The 24,212-nt window shown below is 36.2% G+C and overlaps 1 protein-coding gene across 2 annotated transcripts in view; it reads right to left on the bottom strand.

The window, feature by feature from the left end:
* The window catches only part of LOC138695122 (mediator of RNA polymerase II transcription subunit 12-like), a 170,015-nt gene extending 153,226 nt beyond the window's left edge, over nucleotides 1-16,789 (bottom strand). Inside the window, exons 1-4 of one of the 2 annotated variants that reach the window (XM_069819541.1) lie at nucleotides 16,279-16,789; nucleotides 16,076-16,138; nucleotides 13,298-13,460; nucleotides 1,290-3,687 (exon numbers count right to left, since the gene is read on the bottom strand). In XM_069819541.1, the coding sequence (XP_069675642.1) occupies nucleotides 1,290-3,687; nucleotides 13,298-13,460; nucleotides 16,076-16,138; nucleotides 16,279-16,349 (2,695 nt within the window). In that variant the 5' untranslated portion in view covers nucleotides 16,350-16,789. The remainder of the gene's footprint in view (nucleotides 1-1,289; nucleotides 3,688-13,297; nucleotides 13,461-16,075; nucleotides 16,139-16,278) is intronic. The other variant, XM_069819540.1, reaches the window with a different exon arrangement.
* Between the last annotated feature and the right edge of the window lie 7,423 nt (nucleotides 16,790-24,212).

Genomic DNA, 24,212 nt, shown 5'->3' with positions numbered 1-24,212 from the left:
GTTTATTTAATTTTATATCATTTTTCTAAGTAGAACACTTTAATTAATTTTTACCTGAGGTAGTTTCATGTAGCCCATCACAAGGCCACTCTTATCCGGAACTAGCAGGTATAGAGGAGTCTATATTCAAGGGGTGATTGGACTGATCCATTACATGGGGTGTACTACGTTAAAATGGCAATATTTGTGTAGAAAAACAATTAAAATAATATACAAAATAATGGGTATTAAATTGAAAAATATGTAGAGAAAATATCAAAGGAAATAAATAATATTTTACATTAATAATGGGGATATATGACCAAAATTAAATGCAAATGTCCCAAAAATGACCGAATAAAACAAAAAATGCTCTTATGAGTTTTAGCAGGTAAAAAATGCAAAAAAAAATGTCCTAACAAATATGTTTCAAAACACTCCGTTTATCACATAACATATAAATACTAAAGCAGCTATGTTTCTGACTTACTAGAAAAAAGATACAATATCATCAAAATACTAGCTCTAATTATCACTATCATCATTGTTACTTTAACTATCTTTTTTTCTTGTGTTAGCAATAAGTGCTTTACAGCAGCGGTCATCAGCACACTGCACCCGGGGCGGAGAAGACATGCACTATGGTGCATTCGTAGCTGCTGGTGGGTATGCTCTCTACCTCTTTCTGGTGCACGATGAGGCACAACACGTTGCTCCGCTTACCCTTTACCCATTTCAGCGAGTGCTGACGACCACTGCTGTACAGCGTTCTTTGACCCTGTTGATCCTCTACAGGGTTTTAATTTAATTTGTATTATTTTTGTCACTGTTTGTATTTTTTATATTTATGTCTGCTATCTGGTAGGATGGAAGAGAGGACCTTATAGCCTTAATCCTGTCAGATTAAATAAATAAACTAAGGAATAAAAATATGTAGGCCTATATGAGTTTCACGTGTTAACTTGAACTAAGTTTAAAAATACCTAGTTGATTAGTTTCAGTTTGGGAGCCATTTTCAGAACTGCAGTTCTGAAGATGGCTCCCAAGCCAAAACTAGGTGCTTTAAACTTATTTCAAGTTAGCACATGAAAGTCATATAACGGTACATATTTTTATTCTTAAGTGATATAGTGTTGAAAGTATTAAAATAATAAATAAAACTAAAATAATATGGAAATACATAAAAACAAAGTTATTTTACGTTACATCGTGCCTCTCAATGCAAGTGAGAATAAAGGCCATCCCTTGCACTGCAGAGGACTCAGTGATGTCTGGCAGCTTGTGCACTTGAACTTGATCTAACTGCTTACCTCCTGCACTGTGGAGAGGCTGGAGTTGTTCTCCTTGACTGCTGTTCCCACCATTTTTGGTCTGATCACTTTTCTGTTCACTTTGCACATGGTGTTCATCTTCTTGTTCCATACCATGCTCTGCTAACTGCTGATCTGCAAGCTCTGCTCCTTGTTGGTCTGCATGCTGCTCAGTGTGTTCTGTTCCTTCTTGCTCAGCTGAAGTCTGCTCAGCATATTCTGATTCTTGCTGAGCTACGTACTGTTCAGCATATTCAACTCCTTGTTGATTTGCACTGTCATCAACATATTTTTCTCCTTGTTGAGTTGCAGACTGGTCAGAATATTCCGATTCTTGCTGAGTAGCACACTGATTAGCATATTCTCCTCCTTCCTGGTTTGCATGCTTCTCAGCATATTCTGCTCCTTGCTGGCCTGCATACTGCTCAGCATATTCTGCTCTTTGCTGCTCAGCATATTCTGCTCCTTGCTGGTCTGCATACTTCTCAGCATATTCTGCTCCTTGCTGGTCTGCATACTTCTCAGCATATTCTGCTCCTTGCTGGTCTGCATACTTCCCAGCATATTCTGCTCCTTGCTGGTCTGCATACTTCTCAGCATATTCTGCTCCTTGCTGATCTGCATATTTCTCAGCATATTCTGCTCCTTGCTGGTCTGCATACTTCTCAGCATATTCTGCTGCTTGCTGGTCTACATACTGCTCACCATATTCTGCTCCTTGCTGGTCTCCATACTGCTCAGCATATTCTGCTCCTTTCTGGTCTCCATACTGCTCAGCATATTCTGCTCCTTGCTGGTCTGCATACTTCTCAGCATATTCTGCTCCTTGCTGGTCTGCATACTGCTCAGCATATTCTGCTCCTTGCTGGTCTGCATACTTCTCAGCATATTCTGCTCCTTGCTGCTCTGCATACTGCTCAGCATATTCTGCTCCTTGCTGGTCTCCATACTGCTCAGCATATTCTGCTCCTTGCTGGTCTGCATACTTCTCAGCATATTCTGCTCCTTGCTGGTCTGCATACTGCTCAGCATATTCTGCTCCTTGCTGGTCTGCATACTTCTCAGCATATTCTGCTCCTTGCTGGTCTGCATACTGCTCAGCATATTCTGCTCCTTGCTGGTCTGCATACTGCTCAGCATATTCTGCTCCTTGCTGCTCTGCATACTGCTCAGCATATTCTGCTCCTTGCTGGTCTGCATACTGCTCAGCATATTCTGCTCCTTGCTGGTCTGCATACTGCTCAGCATATTCTGCTCCTTGCTGCTCTGCATACTGCTCAGCATATTCTGCTCCTTGCTGGCCTGCATACTGTTCAGTATATTCTGCTCCTTGCTGAGTTGGAACATGTTGACCATCATAGTCAGCTCCTTGCTGAACTGCATAATGCTGATCATACTCTGCCAACTGTTGATCATACTCCGCCAACTGCTCATCTGTTAGTTCTTGATCATACTCTGCCCCATATTGACTGTACCGCTGATCGACTTGCCCCAACTGCTGTTTGGACATGACATCAGTCACATTTTCATTATCTTCACTTTGCTCTGTCCTCTCACTATCCCTCACGTCAGCACCTTGTGATACACAGTTTGGTTCAGTTAATTCTAAACCTTTATTCAATTGGACATCTGTGTTTGGAATGATGGTACCCCTTTCATTTGCAGATTCCTGAAAAGTTGATGTTAACAATTGGGACAAATGAGGAACACTTCCTTCCGGCATTCCTCTGCCTTCTCCCTCATGTTTGTGAGCATGGTCGCTGTTGTCTGGGTCCATACTGACTTGTGAGTGGATAGTTTCCTCCTGAAGAACTCCGTCATCTGATAATGAAACATTCAGCAAATCACCACTAGTGTTCTGTTCCTGCTCAAAATCCACAGAGTTGCCCACCTGCTGCTTCGTGTCCTTGGCGTTGCTGTTGCTTCCTCTCAACAGTTCGGCTGCTTTTCCCAGGCAATTATCCAGCTCATGTAGACCCACATCATTGCTCGTTTTTCTCTGACCAGAGACAAAACTCTCTGCTGCACCCTTTCCAGCTGCAACACCCGGCGGTATCTGTTGCACAGTATCCTTATGAAATACAGTTTTTACTGAAGGAAATTCTTGTATGGGTCTCTTTGATGATGTAATATCAACTCGTGGTACGCTAACCAGTACTGGCTCAGAGGTGTTCTGATGACTGCACTGCAATGTGGGAGATGCTGTTCTTCTTGTGAAATCTGATGGAAAAGGTACTGGCGTACTTTCCAAGGCACTGTATGGGCGAATCTTGACTGCATCCATATTGAACTTATTATGCAGCGGATCATATTTCGGTATTGAGGGCTCACTAGTGAACCTATCAGTAATGTATTTCCACCCAGGATATAGTCTCAACATGTACGTCTCATAATGTCTCTGAAACAAATCATATTACAAGAAATATCAGGAAACAGTCTGAACATGTTTCTCTAGTAATGTTTCTGAAATAAATCATATCACAAAAATATTCAGGATATAGCTTCAACATGTCTGTGTCACAATGTTTCTGGAATAAATCATATACATTATCAAGAAATTGTATGATATGGGCAAATTCAAGAAAATGTTATCTAATCAGCCTGGTCTTTAAATTTTAGATACAAAACTCCACTATACTTAAAATAGCAGCAGAAGGTCTACTAAACAGTATGGATTCATATGGATTCAATTGTACCAATGTCTAAATTACTTCTGTTTTAGGGTAATGACAATTTTTAAATCTTCGGACATCAGAAAAAAATTTTTTTTTTCCAACTGTGAGTAAACTATATATATTTGAATTGCCAATTTCATTTTAAAAAAGTTTACTTTTATTCTGTATGCTAAGAATGCACTAGCAGTAATTAAAGCAAATGAGTAGCTTAATATCAAAGGCGGACATCTGACCTCAGATCGAAATTTAGATAGCTGTGGATTTTTATACAATTTTTCATGCTCTTTCCAGTTATAGTGAAACCATATGCAAACTCTAACACTACATTTATAAAATAAATTGTGCTAAATGTTACAAAGAACACTGTGAAACAAAAAATTGCCTCTAGATCAAAACTATGGAGACGACAGATGTCTATCTTTGATATTAAACTTCTCAAATACAGAATTGACCTGTTGATTTGTCTAACTTTAGCATGAAATAAGCATTTACACCCAACACCAGATATATATGAATGAATGAACGAACAAATGAATGAATGGTTACCAGACATAAAGTCCAGGATTATAATGTGCATACGTCAAAATGTTCATGGAATAATGTCCACGTTGAAAATGTCCATGTTAAATCGTCCAGAGTCAAAATGTCCATAGTTCTATAATGCCCACTTCACTCTGATGTCCAGAGTCAAAATGTCCATAGCAGTATAATGTCCACTTCACTCTGATGTCCAGAGTCATAATGTCCAGAGCTCTATAATGTACACTATATCCATTGTTCATGGTAGTTATAGTAACCTATGTAAAAATTTTCAAATGCAAAACTAATCAGAATTGAATTTTTTAAAGACGGAACGAAATCCTCAGTTAGTGTCGTCACAGAAGGGTAAGCCACTTCTTTCTTTTCATGGATACCTGTACGAACATCATGACTTTAACTGAGATAGGACAAAAATATATTGGCGATACAGGAACATGAACCTCCTAAGCCTGAAAGGCATGCAGCACACAAACAACGTGGTAGAAGACTGGCACAATCTTCTTCAACGCGTGATGGCTGTACATCCATCCACTTGGCGATTTATACAGTGCCTAAAGCGCGAAGAAAATGGAATTTGGACACAAATATTGCAAGAAAGAGTGAGGCATACACAAATTAAAGAGCCGGGAATGAAACGTATTTGATGAATCAAAGACAAATTCTCCAGATTGTGAGAAACTACAACAGCTACAAAGAAAAAGGAGAAATTCTCTTAAACCTTAAAAGTATTAGTTACCATCTTAAAAGTGGGGCTCCGATTCCCGACGATTAATAACTTATTTGTACGAGTTATGGAATAAAATTTATTGTGTTCTATTCAAGCAGAATTTTGCTTTGAACTTGGACATTATGGACGTTTGACACTATGGACATTTTGACTTAACGGACGTTTTATCATATGGCCTTTCTGTTGTATGGACATTTAGTACATGGACATTTTCACTGTATGGACATTTTGAAAATATGGACATTTTGACCTTATGGACGTTCTGTAGTATGGACTATATACGGTGGAAGCAAATGAATGAATGAATGAATGAACATATTTGTCTTCAAGCAATATACCTTTCGGTGAGGCGGCACTTCACATTATTAGTATACAGTGCCGTCTCCCTGTTTTACACGCCTCTCGTACAAGTCAATTAGGTCGTTACTTATTTTTAATTTATTATTGCAATTCTTCTACTAGTCTTTTCTTGTCAACAATTCTTCCACTAACGTTACTCCTCACCCATTATTATATCAAAAATACTATACTTCTATTCTTGAGCTCGCTCCTGTATAATACATTTCCCCTCACTTCACATCACTACTATTTGCACTTTTCACTGCTAACTTTTCCCATTGCTACTTTATTTTAGGTCTCAGTTTTCTTTTCTCTCGATTTATTTTCCCTCCGTATCCATTTCCTTAAGTCATACTACTTTTTCACCTTGTTTTCCCCTCTTCCTTCATCACTGCTTCCTCAACTATTACTTACTTGCATTACTCTACTTCTAGTCAGCCTCGATTTAGATCTTAGTTCCTTCACCCACTTCGGAATTGCTCCCATCTGATGTCCACTATTTCCATTCGCTTGCACTGAGGTCATGTTCTGCTGTGCTTGCTGAATATCAGTTGGCATCACTTCACTTTCTTCTTCAGATGACGTCACTGCCTGCTTTCCGGAAATTTTTGCTGAGTTTAAGACTTTTACATTTGCCTCACCACTTTTGTGTACACTCACCATACTTGTGCCACTAACCTCGTCTTTAGATGCTGGTACGATATTCTTGATTTTTTCTTCCAAAATTTTTCTGTTCCTTTCCCTTTCTTCTGAGCCTATAAACGGGTCCTTTAAAGTTACTAGACATCCTTCTACATTAAAAACTAGATCTCTTGGATATGGAACAACAAGTTTTGATGGAGAAATCATTGCAATAAGTGAAAGTCTCAGGAATCTTCTATGCCACATCAGTAAATTTAAAAATGCAGTTATATTATCAGACTCCAAAGCAGCTATTCTATCAATAGTCCCTAAACACACACCTTCATCTCAAACAGCAGAAATAACTAAAATGCTCTCTCAATTAATATCACTCAATAAAAGAATTGTATTCCAATGGATACCATCCCATTGTGGAATCCTGGGAAACGAGAATGCGGATGCTTTAGCAAAGAAGGGCAGCACTGCTACTTACAGACCTGTTACTAAATCTACGTATTACTCTGTGAAAAGATTTATTAAATCTACATACTTAGACTTCAACAAACAAAATTTGATAACACAATCTCGAGGGAAAGAATGGAACTCTCTGCATCAAAATCCACAGTTAATTCCTGATTTACCACGCAAATCGTCTGTAGCTGCATTTAGATTGGCAACAGGCCATGATTGTTTGGCCAAACACCTGCATAGAATTGGAATATATCAGTCCCCTAACTGCCCATTGTGCAACTCAAACCAAGAAATGGATTGGAACACCTCAAAATCTGTGCTTCAGTGGCTGGCCATGATAATATCTTTGAAAAATATTGGAGTGCAAGAGGTCAAATGACTTTATTGTCAAACGCCTGGCATTAGAAAACAACAACAACAACATTAAAAACCAAATTGTTTATCTTAATTTTGTCCTTGATGAGTTTCGCGAATTGTCCATTTCTTCGTGCTGCTTTAAGAAAAGAGATTAAAACTCTTCTTCTACTTCTCACTTTGTAGCCCCAGTCGTCATCTATTCTGATCGTTGTGTTCCCTAGCATCCTCCTATTCTTCACAATCCTCTCCTTCGTAACCACACTCTTAAATTTTACTAATATTGGCCTAACTTGTTCTGAATTTTGTATTTGCTTCTTTCCTACTCTAAATGCTTCCTGTATTTGTCCATCGCTCACGTCCATACCAAAACACTCCCAACACGCTCCTAATATCTTCTCATATGTATCGATACTCTATTCTCTATCTTTTTTTTATATTCCGAAAAATAACAAGTTTTTTCTCCTCTTCTCCTCCTCAAAGTGATCCATTTGCTTTTCAGAATTTTGTTTTCCAGTTGAATTTCTTCCATCTTCTTCCTTAGCTCTACCATGCTCTCCTTCATTTCCATCAGGTCTTGTTTCACTGTACTGTCCTCCATTTCAGTATTACGCACACTTATTCACCGGTTCAACACAGGTCAACACCTCAGCTAATCGTTACTATCCTCTGAATTGCACAGAGTGAACCGACTTCCTCTGCAACTTGCTTAAGACTGCCAACACCAGATGTACAAAACAACATCTTCAGAAAATCAGAATAACATTGCTCATGAGTCATAAGCCAAGAGAGAGACAGTATTTACAGTATGGCCTACAATAAAGTATACTAAAACTAAAAAACAAAAACAGATGTGTTTGATTTAAATCACACGCTTGCAGATGGTGACTAACCTGTATGTGGTATGAAAAGTACCCAATTCATAGATCACTCGTTCTCTTCAGATTTAATTACTCGGCAATCCATCACTTGCATTTCTTAGAAGAATTCACAAGTTTGTCAAACACCATACTCATATGTGCATTGTCTATAGCTCTTTATCTCCTCTCATTTCATCCTTTGCGTTGACGCAAAATTGAACCAGTTCGCCTGAATTTACTCACCAGGAGTAGTAATGTCTGCTTTGATGGTGGATCTTTATGATACTCCTCTTCATAAACTTCGCATACTGTTTTCTTGTATGGAGGACAGATCCGAAGGCTTGCACTGCAGCCTGAGGCTTATTGTGCTTACCACTCCTATTCTGTGAATGATTGGGTACCTGAACGGCTGTGCTCTTGTACAAGTACAGCACGCTGCACCATGAACTTCAACCCCGGCTATTGTATGGATGCTGATGTGTGAATTAATAAAGGCAAAATGAGTCCGAGGTCCAACGCCCAGCAATTCTGCTTCTATTGGTTGAGGAAAAACCCCGGACAAAACCCAACCAGGTAACTCATCCCAACCAGGATTTGAACCCAGGCACTCTCATTTCATGGTCAGACGCGCTAACCGTTACTCCACAGTGGTGGACTTACATACCGCTTTCACATTAGCTCTGCCTGCATATGAACGAAATTAACGACTATAAGGATTTCTTTTTCATGGATGCTGAGTACCATTTTCATTGTTTCTTTCACAGCCTACTTTGCAACAACTGAAGTAACAATTAACAATGCCACCAATAAGTTTTCTCACTGAGCTGCGAGTGCAACATAATCAAACTTCTGTAAACTTTATCCTGGACCATATTGTATGTTTAAAAAATACGGTGTTGGATGTAATCAGAAGTTACACCTCTCCCTTTACTATTTATCAGGTTCTGTTTCCTAACTGATTCTGATGACGTCAGGTGTGGGGTAATTTAAACTGTGTACTGCATACATGACGTCACATCTGGAAGCCACATCTGAGTGAAGATAGCTTTATATTGTTATTTGTAGCGTTAAGCTACGGTTTGGCTACGACAATCTTTGCCAAGCGAACATCGCTGACGATTGAAACCACCAGCGTTCATCATCAGAGAGTGGTTTATTTACCAGCGAACTTCGTAGGTGGAGAGTAAATTGTTTTATATAGTTGACCATGTCTGACCAGCTGATAAGTGGATGATAATATGATAACGTTACAATATAAGTTTTGCCTTGAAACGCAAGTACGGATCTTTAAAGTAGTTAATGTCATGTTTAGAAATAGATATTAAGACATCTTGAAAATGATCCCACTAATTTTAAGGAATATTTCAGACTTTCTCCCGAACAATTTCATTTTGTTTTAAATTCAATTGAAAATGTTATTGTAAAATTACCCACAAAATTGATTCACAAACCAATAAGCCCAGCTGAAAGATAAGCAGTAACTTTACGGTAAAAACCAATGATATAAACACTTCATTTTTACTTTTTTACAACTTTTTTTTTTTTAGGAGCATTTATTTAGGAAATAATGTTACAAATAAAAAAATAATGTAAGAAAGAGGTTGTTGCACGTCTCTCCTTTGCTCAGAATTCCACTTCACTTACTATTTCACACTCAAACTTTTGCTTCAGTAGCTAAATATGATGTATCGTGTGTGTGTCCTAACATATTCACGTCCTCCACATAGACAAGCAGCTGATGTAACCCGTTCAATTCCAAACCCTCTCTGTTATCCTGAACTTTACTAATGGCATATTCTAGAGCGAAGTTAGAAAGTAAAGGTGATAGTACATCTTCTTGCTTTAGCCCACAGTGAATTGGAAAAGCATCAGACAGAAGCTGGCATATATGGACTCTGCTGTAAGTTTCACTGAGACACATTTTAATTAATCGAAATAGTTTCCATTGTTCTGGTACAATTTCCTTTTCCCAAATAGCAAGTACAATCTTATAAATTTCGCTAGATAATGCGCTTTCACCCTCTTGTATTAATTCTGCTGGGATTTGATTGATACCTGGAGACTTCTTGTACTTTTTCAGATTTTCTATTGCAATTTCGACTTTAAAAAGTTTGGGTTCGTGTATAAATGGCTCAGCAGTTTGTATTTGAATTTCGTCCCAATCATTTCTATTTGGCCTATGTATATTTAGTAGTTGCCCATCTGTTCAGGAATGAATGATAGTCTGCAAGCAAGTCACCATTCTCATCCTTGATCACGTTTACCCTTGCCTGATATCTGTTCTGAAATTCCTTTATACCCTTATATAAATCTCGAATATTTTTATTCTTACTATTTGTTCCTACCTCATTCAATTTTTTCTTTCAGTTTTTCTTTTTATTCCTAGTGTACGACTTGCTTCCCATCTTTCATTGAAATAATTATCTCTATTTGCCTCAACTGGATCCTGTAACTGCCGCATAAAATGTTATATATTATTAAATTTAGGACATAGGATTACTTGTTTTCCACAACTTGTTCGTTGTTTTTTGCAATTGCAAGTCTGTAAGTTTAACTGAATTTCAATATTCGCTTTAACCAGAATACATAAACTGAAGACGTTATTCACATGAATCTTTCATTTTTTATGAGTTTTGTTTTATCCTTAGACCTAAGTGTAGAAAATCTGTAACACCCAATTTTTAACCAGTAATGTTCACCTCAGAACAGAACACACGGGGAATGAAGAACACTTCTCCATATCGCATCCACACAACTAGTTGTCTTTTATAATAAACCTCCATGTTGAATTTGCCAGATCTGTTAACTTTAGCACTTTGCCGTTTTCGGTGAATATTTAAATGCCATGTAAGTCAATTATTTAACATGAAGTTAGTTTTAATATGTTAATATTGAAAGCAGAGATTTTAATAATGTGATAACCAGTGGCGAAGCTACATTCATGCAACTGGGTATTCTAAAGTTCATTTCTTATATATATATATATATATATATATATATATATATATATATATATTGTAGATAAACTCCAGTCGGGGTGTTTTTTGCTCTGCATAGATGTCGATGATGCGTTCTTTGAAGATGTCGTCCCTGAAAGGACTGTTCAACAAACCCTTCTCAATAGCCAGAGTACTCAAATTGCTCAGTCTAGAATCTGACGTGGAGTTCCTTAAAAATGTCTTAACTCTCTTCAATGCACTCATACTTCGTTCACTCGACGCAGTAGATACAGGGAAGATGAGAATCAGTATTATGAGCCACACTGTTTCTTGAGAGATATTTTCTAGGCCATTGTTCAAAAAATATTTCAGCAACAAACCTGCAGGCAAATGCTTTGTTTGGTCAGAATAAACGTTTGTGATCCATGTTTTTAAAATCACAAGCATGCACTGGAATACCGCTCTCACTTCACTTTACCGTGTCATTTAAAGGCGCTGCTGCTAACCAATACAATCTTGCTACTGCGTCGAAATGTGTCATTAGAAAAAATTCGTTTTCACGTAGTATTCTTTACCAACCGTTAAATATATTTATGCTCGACCATGCCGAAACGTAGTAATTATACACCTGGTAGCAGACCTTTAATGCATGTCATTAAAGTACACCTACTCATTAAAGGTCAGGTCTTTCAGCCAATGACGACTTAGGTTACAACTGTTCAGCCAATGACAGGTCAGCTTTCTATTGTTATAAAACCGTAAGTATCGATTATTGTCAGATATGCAATCGAAAGAGAATTAACGAAAAGTCACGGAGGCTGGAAATCCAATACTGTCGCAGAAGGTTATGTTCTGTTACTATAATAATTAGCGTTAATTGTAAATAATATTCAAATAAATTCAATTTGTCATCTCGTTTTTCAATGTCTAATTTAATTTCAATGTTATCTCTGTAGGTTCTTATGGCCTAGCAAGGTCAATGTGGACATCTGTTCCTCAGAAAAAATCAATACTTTCGCGTCTGCACACATCTCACAACATACGGAACATTGCTGAAGGTCAGATACAATTAAAATTAATAATATCAAGTTAGAAATATGATCGAGCATAAAAAGTCGTATGAAACTCGCCTATAATGGTAATTAAGAAGTGAGTATGAAAATTATGAAACTCGCTTGCGCTCGTTTCATAAATATCCATACTCACTTCTTAATTACCTTCATTATAGGCTCGTTGCATAATGTACTATTTCAACTTCACATTCGTTTTAGTAGTTAATCTAATTCGAATTCTATACTATAAGTGTATTTCTAGTACCGCACCCACAGGTGACTATTTGAATAAAACGTAAGTGGATAATGGATGGAAGAAGATGAACATTACGCGCACATCCCATTATATTTCTTATGGTGTGTAGAGCCTGGTTCAGAGCCATGCTGCAGACACGGGTTACAACGAGGGTGTCACTATGGAATGACCCGGGAGACAAAATTTCACACAGAAAATAGACAAATTATTTGGTTCAGTTACTAAAAACAACTTTGTTCTACATTCGGCAGCTGGCTTAAATTAAGAGTATTTTGAGACATATTTTGTCTCGTGTAATAGTTAACTTAGACTACAGCTTGGAGCTCTGATTTGATTGATGTCTCATGTGCCTGTTTCCAACATCTGTCCAGTTATTGTTCATGAGATAAAACACCCTCTTTGTATCAGCATTACTACTTGGTAAGCTTAGAACAAAAGTCGCCAATTTTTTTCAAATTTATAACATTAACAAGTTTTGATTTTAAATGGGTGAGCACTAAAACCCATTTCTGGCAAAATATTACCTTCTATAGTCCCGACGCTGTTATTTCCGGCGTGACTCCGCCTCTTTGCCTACGTCTTAGAAAGTGAAGGCTCTATAAAGTCTAGGTAGGTAGTATCGTTCGCCATTTTTGTTGTTACGTTGCCGAGCTCCCACACGAGGAATCTATATGCTACACCGTTAAACATTATCATGTCGTAGCTCATATGATAATAAATTAAACGCAATGTAATTCAGCAAATAATTGAGCGGCAAATAACGTCTTCATGTGCTTTCTGCGAACGCCAACGAAAGAGCTAAAATGACGGGCGATTATATTAAGTACTTATCGAGGCTTAAGAAATGAATCAACGAATCACAAGACGCACACGTTTAAATGTAGCCGATCTGCAACGCGATTGGCTGCCGGAAATTAGAGCGACGGGACTATAAAAAACCGCACATTTTAGTGCATCTCTCCAACAACAAAATTCATCTTATAAATTAGCATCATTCACGGCAAAATCAAATAAAAATGTTTATATTACGCAAAAATATTGGAGAAAAATGCTCGAAGAGCCGAGAGACTATTAAAAATTAGGGCCAAATACAGGAAGGTTGGCAATCTTAGCTGCTATATAGATCCAACAGCTTCCTGATCTGATGAAAGTGACAAGTCTCAGCAGGACTCACCCGTAGAAGCCTCAGTCTCTCGCTCTTGGCAGTGAGGATGGCAGCACGGCTCTCGATGCGGTCCAGGGTCTGCAGAATCCGCTCGTTGCGCTCTCGCCGCTGCTTCTCCTCCTCCAGGAACACTTCGTACCGCTCCCTCAAGTCGTTGAGTCGTGCCTCCTCTCTGCAACACACCATGCTAGGTGTAAGATAACTAGCATGCAGTCTAACAATTTAGAGGTCTTCTTAAAAATTCTGTTGCTCACACATGTTCCTTTACTGCACTGTCTACAAAAGAAACAAAATCCATGAATTTCTAGACTCTTCATTTTCAACACACACCTTCATCTCAAACAGCAGAAATAAATAAAATGCTCTCTCAGTTAATATCACTCAATAAAAGAATTGTATTCCAATGGATACCATCCCACTGTGGAATCCTGGGAAACGAGAATGCGGATGCTTTAGCAAAGAAGGGCAGCACTGCTACTTACAGACCTGTTACTAAATCTACGTATTACTCTGTGAAAAGATTTATTAAATCTACATACTTAGACTTCAACAAACAAAATTTGATAACACAATCTCAAGGGAAAAAATGGAAATCTCTGCATCATAATCCACAGTTAATTCCCGATTTACCACGAAAATCGTTTGTAGCTGCATTTAGATTGGAACAGGCCATGATTGTTTGGCCAAACACCTGCATAGAATTGGAATATATCAGTTCCCTAACTGCCCATTGTGCAACTCAAACCAAGAAATGGATTCGGAACACCTCAAAATCTGTGCTTCAGTGGCTGACCATGATAATATCTTTGAAAAATATTGGAGTGCAAGAGGTCAAATGACTCTATTGTCAAATGCCTGGCATTAGAAAACAACAACTTTCAACACGGCCCCTCCAAGTGAATTCAAATGAGATACAATCACTTTAACTAAAAGACACTCATTGGCACGGCTATTGTTGAATGTGCATATTATAAAGGACACTCAAATCCAAAACTAGGGTTCCCAGAAACATCAGAAAAAATACAGGACACTTAGCATTGATTTTAAAAATTAAGCTTTCATGTGTTATAACCTCTCTTACATCACTGATGAAGATATGTCGAACAAAATACCTAAATTTATAAAAATCACTGGCGTCATTAACGCCGTCTTCAAATCATCCCATGTTCAGAAACATACAAGGCTAAAGGTATATAAAACACTAGCTCGACCGGTCCTCACTTACGGTAGCGAGGCATGGACAATCAGAAAAGCTGATGAGCGAAGGCTGACGACAGCTGAAATGAGGTTCATGAGACGAACAGCGGGATGCTCTTTGCTGGAACACCTTAAAAATGTGGACATATTGCAGGAACTAAAAATGGATCCTATAGTTAATTTTGTTCAACAATATCAACTTCAGTGGAAAAAACATGTCGAAAGGATGGATCGCACTAGATGGCCTAAACAGATTCTTACTTATGTACCAAGAGGAAAGAGGAAATTGGGAAGACCACAAAAGCGCTGGCATGAGACCGTAACAGATCCTGTAGGGTCTAATACGTGACGGATATGATGATGATGATGAAGCTTTCATGTGCAATTTTCATCAGCTTATCCACATTGAACAGATTAAAACAAGAAAACTACATCAAATTAAATACTATTATTAAAAATAAGGTACTTAAACGATAAATTGAACAAAAAGTATTTAAAATGTACTCCTTAGAAAATAGGTTCACCTGAGAATACACTGTTATAAATCAAAGTCACTCATACAGTACTTTTCTGAAGATGGATTACTTGTAATAAATGTATTTTTTCAAGTATTAAGTCATGAAATGCAACACAATCCTAACTGAAAAATGATTTCACAATAAGCATTGATTTTATTGTCTTTATAGACCCCATAGCCTATGCAAATTGTTGTTCTCATCAGTCCACAGTAACTTCATATGGGAGAACAATCTTTCAACATTTGCACTTATATCAGGGATAGGCCTACACATAAAGAGTTCTTACAACTTTTTTTTTTTTTTAATTTTGGAATTTTCCATCAACACTTCTCAACAGATGGCAGACCTAGACTTCGTCTAAACGTTTTGATTTAAGAATGTCTTTCAGTTCACTAAGTTATCGTCTTTGAAATTCACAACATTTTATTATGAACTCATCGAAAAAGTGAGATTCAACAATATTTGATCTGGTAACAGTTTGAAATTTTAATCAAAGGAATTTCTAATCTACATATTTTTCGTTCAGAACTTTCTATGTTGGTGAATTATGCAAACCGAAAGATTCATTCTGTGTAAAAACTGTAGTCCTGGTAGTGTTAGAGAAGATCATACAGCCTTAACTCTGCCAGGTTAAATAAAACCATTATTATCATTATTATTATTATTATTATTATTATTATTATTATTATTATTATCATCATCATCTCTACTTTAACTACCGGTCTATAACATGACACATTTCAAAATTTTCATTCAAAAGCCTTGAGGGATGAATATTATTCATATAGGCCTACCTAAATACATCACATACAATGCCTAAATCCTACATTTAAATCAAACTGTTTTTATTTGACAGGCTGAAGTTGACATATGAAAAAACTAATCGAAACTACGAAATAAAATTGGTAGGTCTCGCTACTATTAAATAAAAATCTGAATTTTCCTATGTCACAGCAACAACTCGCTGTCATAGTAAACTGTTTCCACAAGAAAGTAATGCTAGGCCTACTACTGACAACATCCACCTACGTAATCTCGGTGTTTCAATTAACTGTAAGTTACTTCGACTTACTCATCTCTGCATGCTCTCATTAAAAGGGCGAATTTTTCTTCAAGATGTAAACGTTCTTCTTCACTAGACAGAAGGAAAAAAACCATATTTAGTACGTACAGTAGTGCCGTTTAAAAATATGAGAAATAGTAGTGTTTATGACATTTTGACATAACTGCAACCTAACCTAACCTCACATAGCCAATAACAAAAAAAGTAGTTACCTTCTTCTTAATCTTTCCTGTAAATCAGACATTTTGCGATAAAATCCAACACTTTCATCTAATTTTGACATTATTTTTATTTACACTCTTAGAACTTCTGTGAAACTTATTTTAACATACATAAACTCTTAAGATTACCACCAAAACTTAAATCACATCTGTAACACCATCACTAACCAATTGCAACTAAGTATCTACCAATCACAGAATAGCTCGGAACACGTTCAGAAATGGACAGGGTAAATTTCACACCAAAACAAAAGAGCGCGATGCATAAACGTCTCGTAGGAATAGGTAAACCTTATTTATATGAGGCGCAATTTCAGTTCAACATTTCACGTGATGTAATTAGTCTATAAATATCGCACATTTTCGAGAGAAAACGTTTTAATTCGTAATTAAGTCGTGCAACACTATTCATTGTTTGCGTGTCTGTGCTTCCTTGGTTTAACGCTATCACTGGTCCTGGTAGTGAGAGAAGCAAACTGCGAAAGATGAATAGCCAACGCTTGCGTGGGACGAAGATATAATCCTGAACAATGTTTTCATGTAAAACCGCAAGCACTAATTTTATTTTTATTCCTTTAATGAAACGTCAAAATTTCATAAGATTTATTGTCTCTACAAAATAAGTTTTTATCTAAAGAGAAAACATGATTAATTTAAATATTTGGCAGCCAAATAGATCGATAAAATATTCAGTGTTTCTCTTTCTAAAAAGAAAACAAATGGAGTAGAAACTGGGATTTTGCACGCAAGCAAGCAGGGGCTGGCACGGTACCAACTAAGATATTATAGTGTCTATTTATTATATGGTACCGCCGTCTTAAGAGTGACCTATATTTCATGTCAACATATTTGTGTCCTACGTTGACAACGGGATGGACGCACACGTAAATGTAACCATATAACCTAACAGAATGTGAAAGTAATCGAGTATTTATAGATTTAAAAACCATCTTAATTCTTGGATACACTCTTTTAACACTTGTACAATCACTGAATAAGTAATAACACGTGTTCACATTTTTACTATACAAATTAAATATAATTCCTTATTATATCGTACTGTATAGGCTAAATAATGCAGAAAATAACGTCATGTTTAAAATAATCTCTCGAGATTTTTACGGAAATGTACAACTTTATTGTAGCTAATCCCATCGTCATTGCTATCATTATTGTTGTCTTTTACAGGAACTGCATCAATGGCCTGTTCCGACATTAGAGGATATTTGAAATTGGTCATTTTATCAATATTCCCCTTAACAGAGGGGGGGGGAGTTTTTCTTTTTTGCATATCTTTGGAAAAAGTTGCGAGACCACCAGTTTGAAAAATGGAAAAACTTACCACGTTGTAAGTACGAGTGTTACAATATTTTCCTAATAGTCAAAATCATACGGATTTCCACCGAAAAAGGTCTTTCATCCTCTCAATGAACGAATGCTATAAAAAAGACTTGCAATGTTATCCCTGTCCTCAGCGTCCCTGTTGCTGTCACTGCAACTCTCCCTCGTGTTCCTGGTTTCTGTACCAAAGAAGAGCTATTAAGAAGTAATAGACAACGCACGGTCAGCAATAACATTGCCAAATGCCTTAGGAAATCTGAACATTTTGAAATTATGAAGAAGTACCGTGTATCTCAGTCGAAAGTTCCAGTAAGCGTGCTGAAATCATTTCAATCAACAGGCAGAAAAACATTGGCTTTATATTTGAACCAATATTAGGACTACCTTTTGAAAAAGTAATACACAGAGCAAAGGAATAAATCGTGGGGGAAGGGGAAGAAAAAAAACATGAATCTGGCTTCAAATACACCATAGACCTGAAAACCACTGGGAGGTGATTGAATTATCGTTTGGAGGGCGTGGAACAATTTCAAAATTTTGTGTAAATTTTTCCATACATTTCACATTGATAGATTACGTCACATTATCATCTCCAGGATATAATCTACACAAATTATGGTAATTTCATAGAAGACGGGCACCTGGTTGGATGTACTAAGTATTACCAACTTTTTTACTTTAGAGTTAAATGTTAGTGATTTTTAGTGACTTTTATATGTTAGTTCTAGGTTTTTATACGAGGTGTCGCATTGATGATGTTTCAATTTGATTGGTTATAGTTGTCATTTGTTCTAGAATTTTCGTTAATTTTGAATGGGTAATGACGTTGTCAATTGTTCTTGGTTGTTTGACGTGAGTGGTGTTATACTGTTTTGCTGGCTAAAGCTATTGGAAGTTTGTCATTTTATGATTTTCCTTCGATTTGATTGGTTATAGCTGTCATCATATGTTCTAGAATTTTCGTTAATTTTGAATGGATAATGACGTCAGTAAGTTGTTCTTGGTTGTTTGACGTGAGTGGTGTTATATTGTGTCTGATGGGTAAAGCTATTGAAAGTTTGTCATTTTATGATATCTGTGAAAGATGTGTGAACATAGAACAGAGTATTAAATTTTATGTCGATTTTGGTTCAGTTCTTTCGCTGGTGAATAAAAATTGTGTCGATTGTTGACGAGAAAACTGTTCCTGTGATTCCAAGGAATTGTTCATTGAATTTTCCGTACAAGTTAAGGTGTAATAAGAGTTCAAAGAGAATTTCATTTTGTGTAAATACATGGTTTAGTTATGTGAAGTTGACTGTACGACAAAGTGGTGGTTTAGTTCTTTGTTGGCTGCATGCTTTAAGTTTAGATTGCCTTGAAGCCTGTGTCATAATGCAAGTGAAATGGTTGTCTTTGAAGACGTCAATGAGGATTGAATTTTGTTTGATTAGGTGATAAATTATTGTTTTGTTTTGTGTTTTAGTGATTTGTGGGGGTAAAGTTCGGACGAAAACTGCCAGAAAAGTACTACCAACTATGAAGTTCAAATGCCACCAAACACCATAAAAATCAAAGATGAAAAATTAAACATATTTTCATTTTTCGAAGGGCTTTTTCTTCCTTAAAAATATGAATATATGTTTGATTTTCCATCTTTGATTTTATAATGTTTGGTGACATTTGAACTTCATAGTTGGCAGAACGTTTTGGTAGTTTTCGTCAGCCATGTTGGATTTTGCCCGTCTTCTAGGAAATTACCCAAATTATAAGTTCGTCTTTACTAATTGTAAATTCTCTCCGGCACCGGAATTCGAACCCGGATTTTCAGCTCTACGTGCTGACGCTCTATCCACTAAGCCACACCGGATTCCAATTCCGATACCGGATTGAATCCTCTCAGTTTAAGTTCCACCTCTTAGTTTTCCCTTTAGTGGCCAACCCTCATGCCCAAAATGGCCGTCAGTCGTCTCGCGCATGTACGGCGCCAGCTCCAGTAGCGGCTCGCCGTAAAAAAAATATATGAAGTGCTGTTCACATGCACAAATGCATGAACAGTTTTACCAATATAATGAGTAGGCCTACTATTCGTAAACTGCGTGCAATTTTAATAGTTCTAGAACACATGCAAACAGGAAATTTAATTTATTTCAGGACTCACTCAATTTCTTGCATACCAAGTCAATCCTCCTATCCTTTAAAGCAGCAGACCTGTCGATGATGTTTTCATAAAATGTCTGACTTTAACTGAGGGTGGACAGTATATTCTATGCAAACCTACAGCTCGACCAAGTTAAGTCTGCGAGCCGAGAGGGGAAGTTGGAGGCAAAGACGTTATAATAGTATACTAGACTCACACAGAGCGCTGGTGTGCTGTCCAAAATTGAAACCAGTCTGCGCATGTTTACGCCGCCATGCTACTGGTAGAAATAGAGCTGTAAACACGATTGTCATACTTGTCCTTTGTTTTGTCTCGGGTGTTTTTAGTGAATAGTGTGAAAGTAATGGCAATATAATTTTGAAAGATGATATATTATCGCCGCGGACTCATGCTTAACATGTCGGCATCATACAATAACGTGCGGTGTGCTTTAAAAAAATAATTTTGCCGACCGATTATTGCTCTGTAGGTTTCACTGTAAGCATCACGTTGTCACGTCTACTTTCTCGATAAGAATAAGCACTAGTTTGTTATATTGTTAAATGGCTATTATTATTATTATTATTATTATTATTATTATTATTATTATTATTATTATTATTATTATTATTATTTCATATACGAGTACGTTGGCTTTCTTAACTCTTTAATAATAACTCTTTAATAATAATTTTTAATCACATACCTTAATGTTCGTCCTCAGCACAAGACATTGCAACCTCGGGTTTAGTCTACGTGGATTAGACAAGTAAGTGTCATTTAATAATAATTGAAGCAGCTTATTGGTTGCATTATTGAAATTGAGGCGAGTGATTGGAGCGCGACACAAGAAATTGAAAACAATAATACAATTAAATTTCAAAGACCTGCCGAACGCATGAGGCCGCTCAAAGACCTGCCGAATGTTCACCATGAGAGCGCGGCGATAATACCATCCCTGTTTAATTTCCAAGCTATTTGCAAAAGGTACGAATAATATTATCTCTGTTGTTACGATATCAATATCATTAAAATCAATCAGTAGTTTACGACAATAAAGAATACTTAATTGTTAGTACAGGTATATCAGACTGTAGAGAAATCCCACTGAGTGAATTATTTAGACTTACACATCAGATGTTAAAACATTAGTGGAAAGATAACTTTTTGTTTTTATTATGTAAATGAATTTATCTGCAAGATAATAAACTTTCATTCAAGATCCATATATGGATAAATAAATATACAGATAATAAATAAATAAATAAATAGCTATAATAGCTAAGCCTCCTTTGTGAATTTATGATTCAGAGTTCACCTATAAATAACTCTTTTACATTTTTCCGGATATATTTTATTAACAAAAGCAAGGAATAGCATCTTATTGATATTGCATATGTGCATAAAAATTATGTACCATCACTCCGCAAGCAATGATAATATATCTATTTTATTTATTTAAAATAAAAATACAATATGTAAAAAATCCACACATAAAAAGTATGTGGTTTTTTTATCTTGCATAAAGTGATTGTTTAGTTTTTAGGTCTTCACGTTACCTATTGTTTGCAATGTATTAGGTACCGATACTTTTTATAATTGATAGCATTCCCTCTATTAATTGAAGAATGAATTCAGTGTAATTTGGCTACCTTCGCACATTATATTTTGCCAGATTATCTATGTCCTGTGGTCTAAAAGTACCGGTAATATAATTTATTTTTTATTCTCTAAAACTTAACAGGTCTATACTGATTATCGCATATTTATTTCACTTAGGAATTTGATTATAACAAGAACTTGTGTAATCAAGGTGCATATATTTATGTCTTGTGATCTAAGAGTTAATATGTTAATATAATTTTAGATTCTCTGAAACCTAACAATTTGCTGATTATCATAAAATTATACAATCTATAATGTGTATTGTGTAGGCCTATTTATGGATGTATCAATATGTTTTCTATAAATTTCTGCATACGTATTTTCTTTTCTTTAATGTTCTAACACATATCAATGAAACTTTGAATATGTTTATTTCGTCCTAATTTTACGTTAAACATCGAAAATGGCCATAATATGTCAATTTTAGATCATCACAGCGTTAAATTGCGTGATTTACGCACTGCTATTATTTGTCTGCTCTCCAACAATATGGCGGCAAGCGCAGCGTTCAATTTGCCCCGGTTTCCCAAGGCTTTTTAACTTTACCCAGGTTGCATCAGTATATATTGACCAATCAGAACGCAGTCCCCGTGTGACGTATGACGATTCCCGGCACATGGCGACTATCATTTGATAATATTGTGTTGTGCCGAGAAATGTTGAAATAAATTGAAAATAATGCAAAATATCACCCGTGAAACGTTAAAATACATATATAATATATAGAAAATACTTACATATTATGGATTTGTGTTGTTCACTGTTTATTTTTGAATTGATAGTGGTAATGGCCAACATCTGTATCTGCAGGACGTTTTCGTGTTTTCCCAATTTTATTCTTGTTATACCTCATTTAATTCACGAGTCAGAGTTTTACGGTGGTTTCACCATGATGTAATGGCATAACCATGTTCTGCCTATATTGCGTGTGAGCGTGTGCAATTTTATTATGAAGCTGCGGAAATTTATTTTTTTAGTTTAAAGACAACATAACCTATAGGCATAACACAAATACGATGTATGTAGTGATCAGCTCGTGTGATAGTTCAGGAAACCCTGAAATTAAATTTAAAGTAGTGCAAATTATAACGTGTGATATTTATACGTAGTTATAAAATACTTACGAGTGCATACGTATGTTTGCTCTGTCTGTTTTCACTGTGGCTTCGAAAATATCCGTAGGAATATCTTTGATGCAGGCCTATAGGAATATATTCAGCTGTCCTTTTTAGTATATTTTTGCCAACCTGAAATTCAGTGATATCATGAAATTCAAGAAAGTGATCTTCAATTTATAATGTTGTAATATAATATGAACATTAATTTTTCGAACGGTTTCTTCTACTCTGTCGTACAAAAATGCTTGTTTAACTACCATAGTACTTAAAAATAATAATACATTAAAATGGCGGTAATTTCATAGAACACGGGCACTTGGTTGAATGTAGTAAGCATTACCAACTTTTTTTACTTCAGAGTTAAATGTTAGTGATCTTTTAGTGTGTTAGTTCTAGGTTTTTTATACTAGGTGTCGCCGTGATTTTCTTTCGATTTGATTGCTATAGTTGTCACTTGTTCTAGAATTTTCGTTAATTTTGAATGGATAATGACGTCAGTTGTTCTTGGTTGTTTGACGTGAGTGATTGTTATATGGTGTCTGATGGCTAAAACTATTGAAAGTTTGTCATTTTATGATATTTGTGAAAGATGTGTGAACTTAGAATAAAGTATTAAATTTTGTGTTCTTTTTGAGTTTAGTTCTTTCGCTGGTGAATAAGAATTGTGTTGAATGTTGAGGAGAAAACTGTTTTTATGTGGTTTAAAGGAATTATTTACTGAATTTTCTGTATAAGTTAAGGTGTAATAAGTGTTCGAAGAGTATTTCATTTAGTGTAAACACATGATTTATTTATGCGAAATTGACTGTACGACAAAGTGTTAGTTCAGTGCTTTATTGCCTGCCTAGTTTGTTTAAATTGCCTTAAAGCCTGTGTCATATACTTGAAGTCAAGTGGTTGTCGTTGAAGACGTCAATGAGAATTGAATTGTATTTGATAAGGTGATAAATTATGATTTGTTTTGTGTTTTAGTTATTTTTGGGGGTAAAGTGCGGACTAAAACTGTCAGAAAAGTACTGCCAACTATGAAGTTCGAATGCCACCAAACACCAAAAAAATCAAAGGTGAAAAATTAATTATATTTTAATTTTTCTGGAGGACTTGTTCCTCTTCAAAAAATGTATATATATATATATATTTGATTTTCCATCTTTGTTTTTGTGATGTTTGGTGACATTTGAACTTCATAGTTGGCAGAAAGGTTTTGGTAGTTTTCGTCAGCCATGTTGAATTTTGCCCGTCTTCTAGGAAATTACCAAAATGGCATACAAGTGAATTACTTACTTGTTAATTAATTATTTTCTTGTACTTTTTATTCAGCTGTCTCGCTTCTGCATTATCCTGCACTCCTAACCTCTTCCTCTTGTGTGCTTCAGTTTTGGAATTTAGATACTTTATCCTCACGAAAAATATAGTTTTCACAGCTGCTTCAAGTACTTCTGAAGGGATATGTTGTAGGCCTACACTTGAAGCTACGAAGTCTGTGGTCCTTTTTAAAACATTTTTCCCCCGTTGAACATTGTCTTTATGGAATAATGTGAATGAGGACACAATATTTTTTAATTCTTGTAGCCAGGTTTCAGAAGGTGAAGTAAGGCCTCCGTATGAAAGATGTCTAACCCAGGATGGAACTGTGTAGTTATGTTCTGTGTGAATTTTGTGCGTGAAGTTTCCCAGATACG

The sequence above is a fragment of the Periplaneta americana genome, chromosome 2 (assembly GCF_040183065.1).
Source record: "Periplaneta americana isolate PAMFEO1 chromosome 2, P.americana_PAMFEO1_priV1, whole genome shotgun sequence".
Lineage (NCBI taxonomy): Eukaryota > Metazoa > Arthropoda > Insecta > Blattodea > Blattidae > Periplaneta > Periplaneta americana.
Note: the sequence above shows the minus strand (reverse complement) of the source record. Positions and strands in the feature narration are given on the sequence as shown.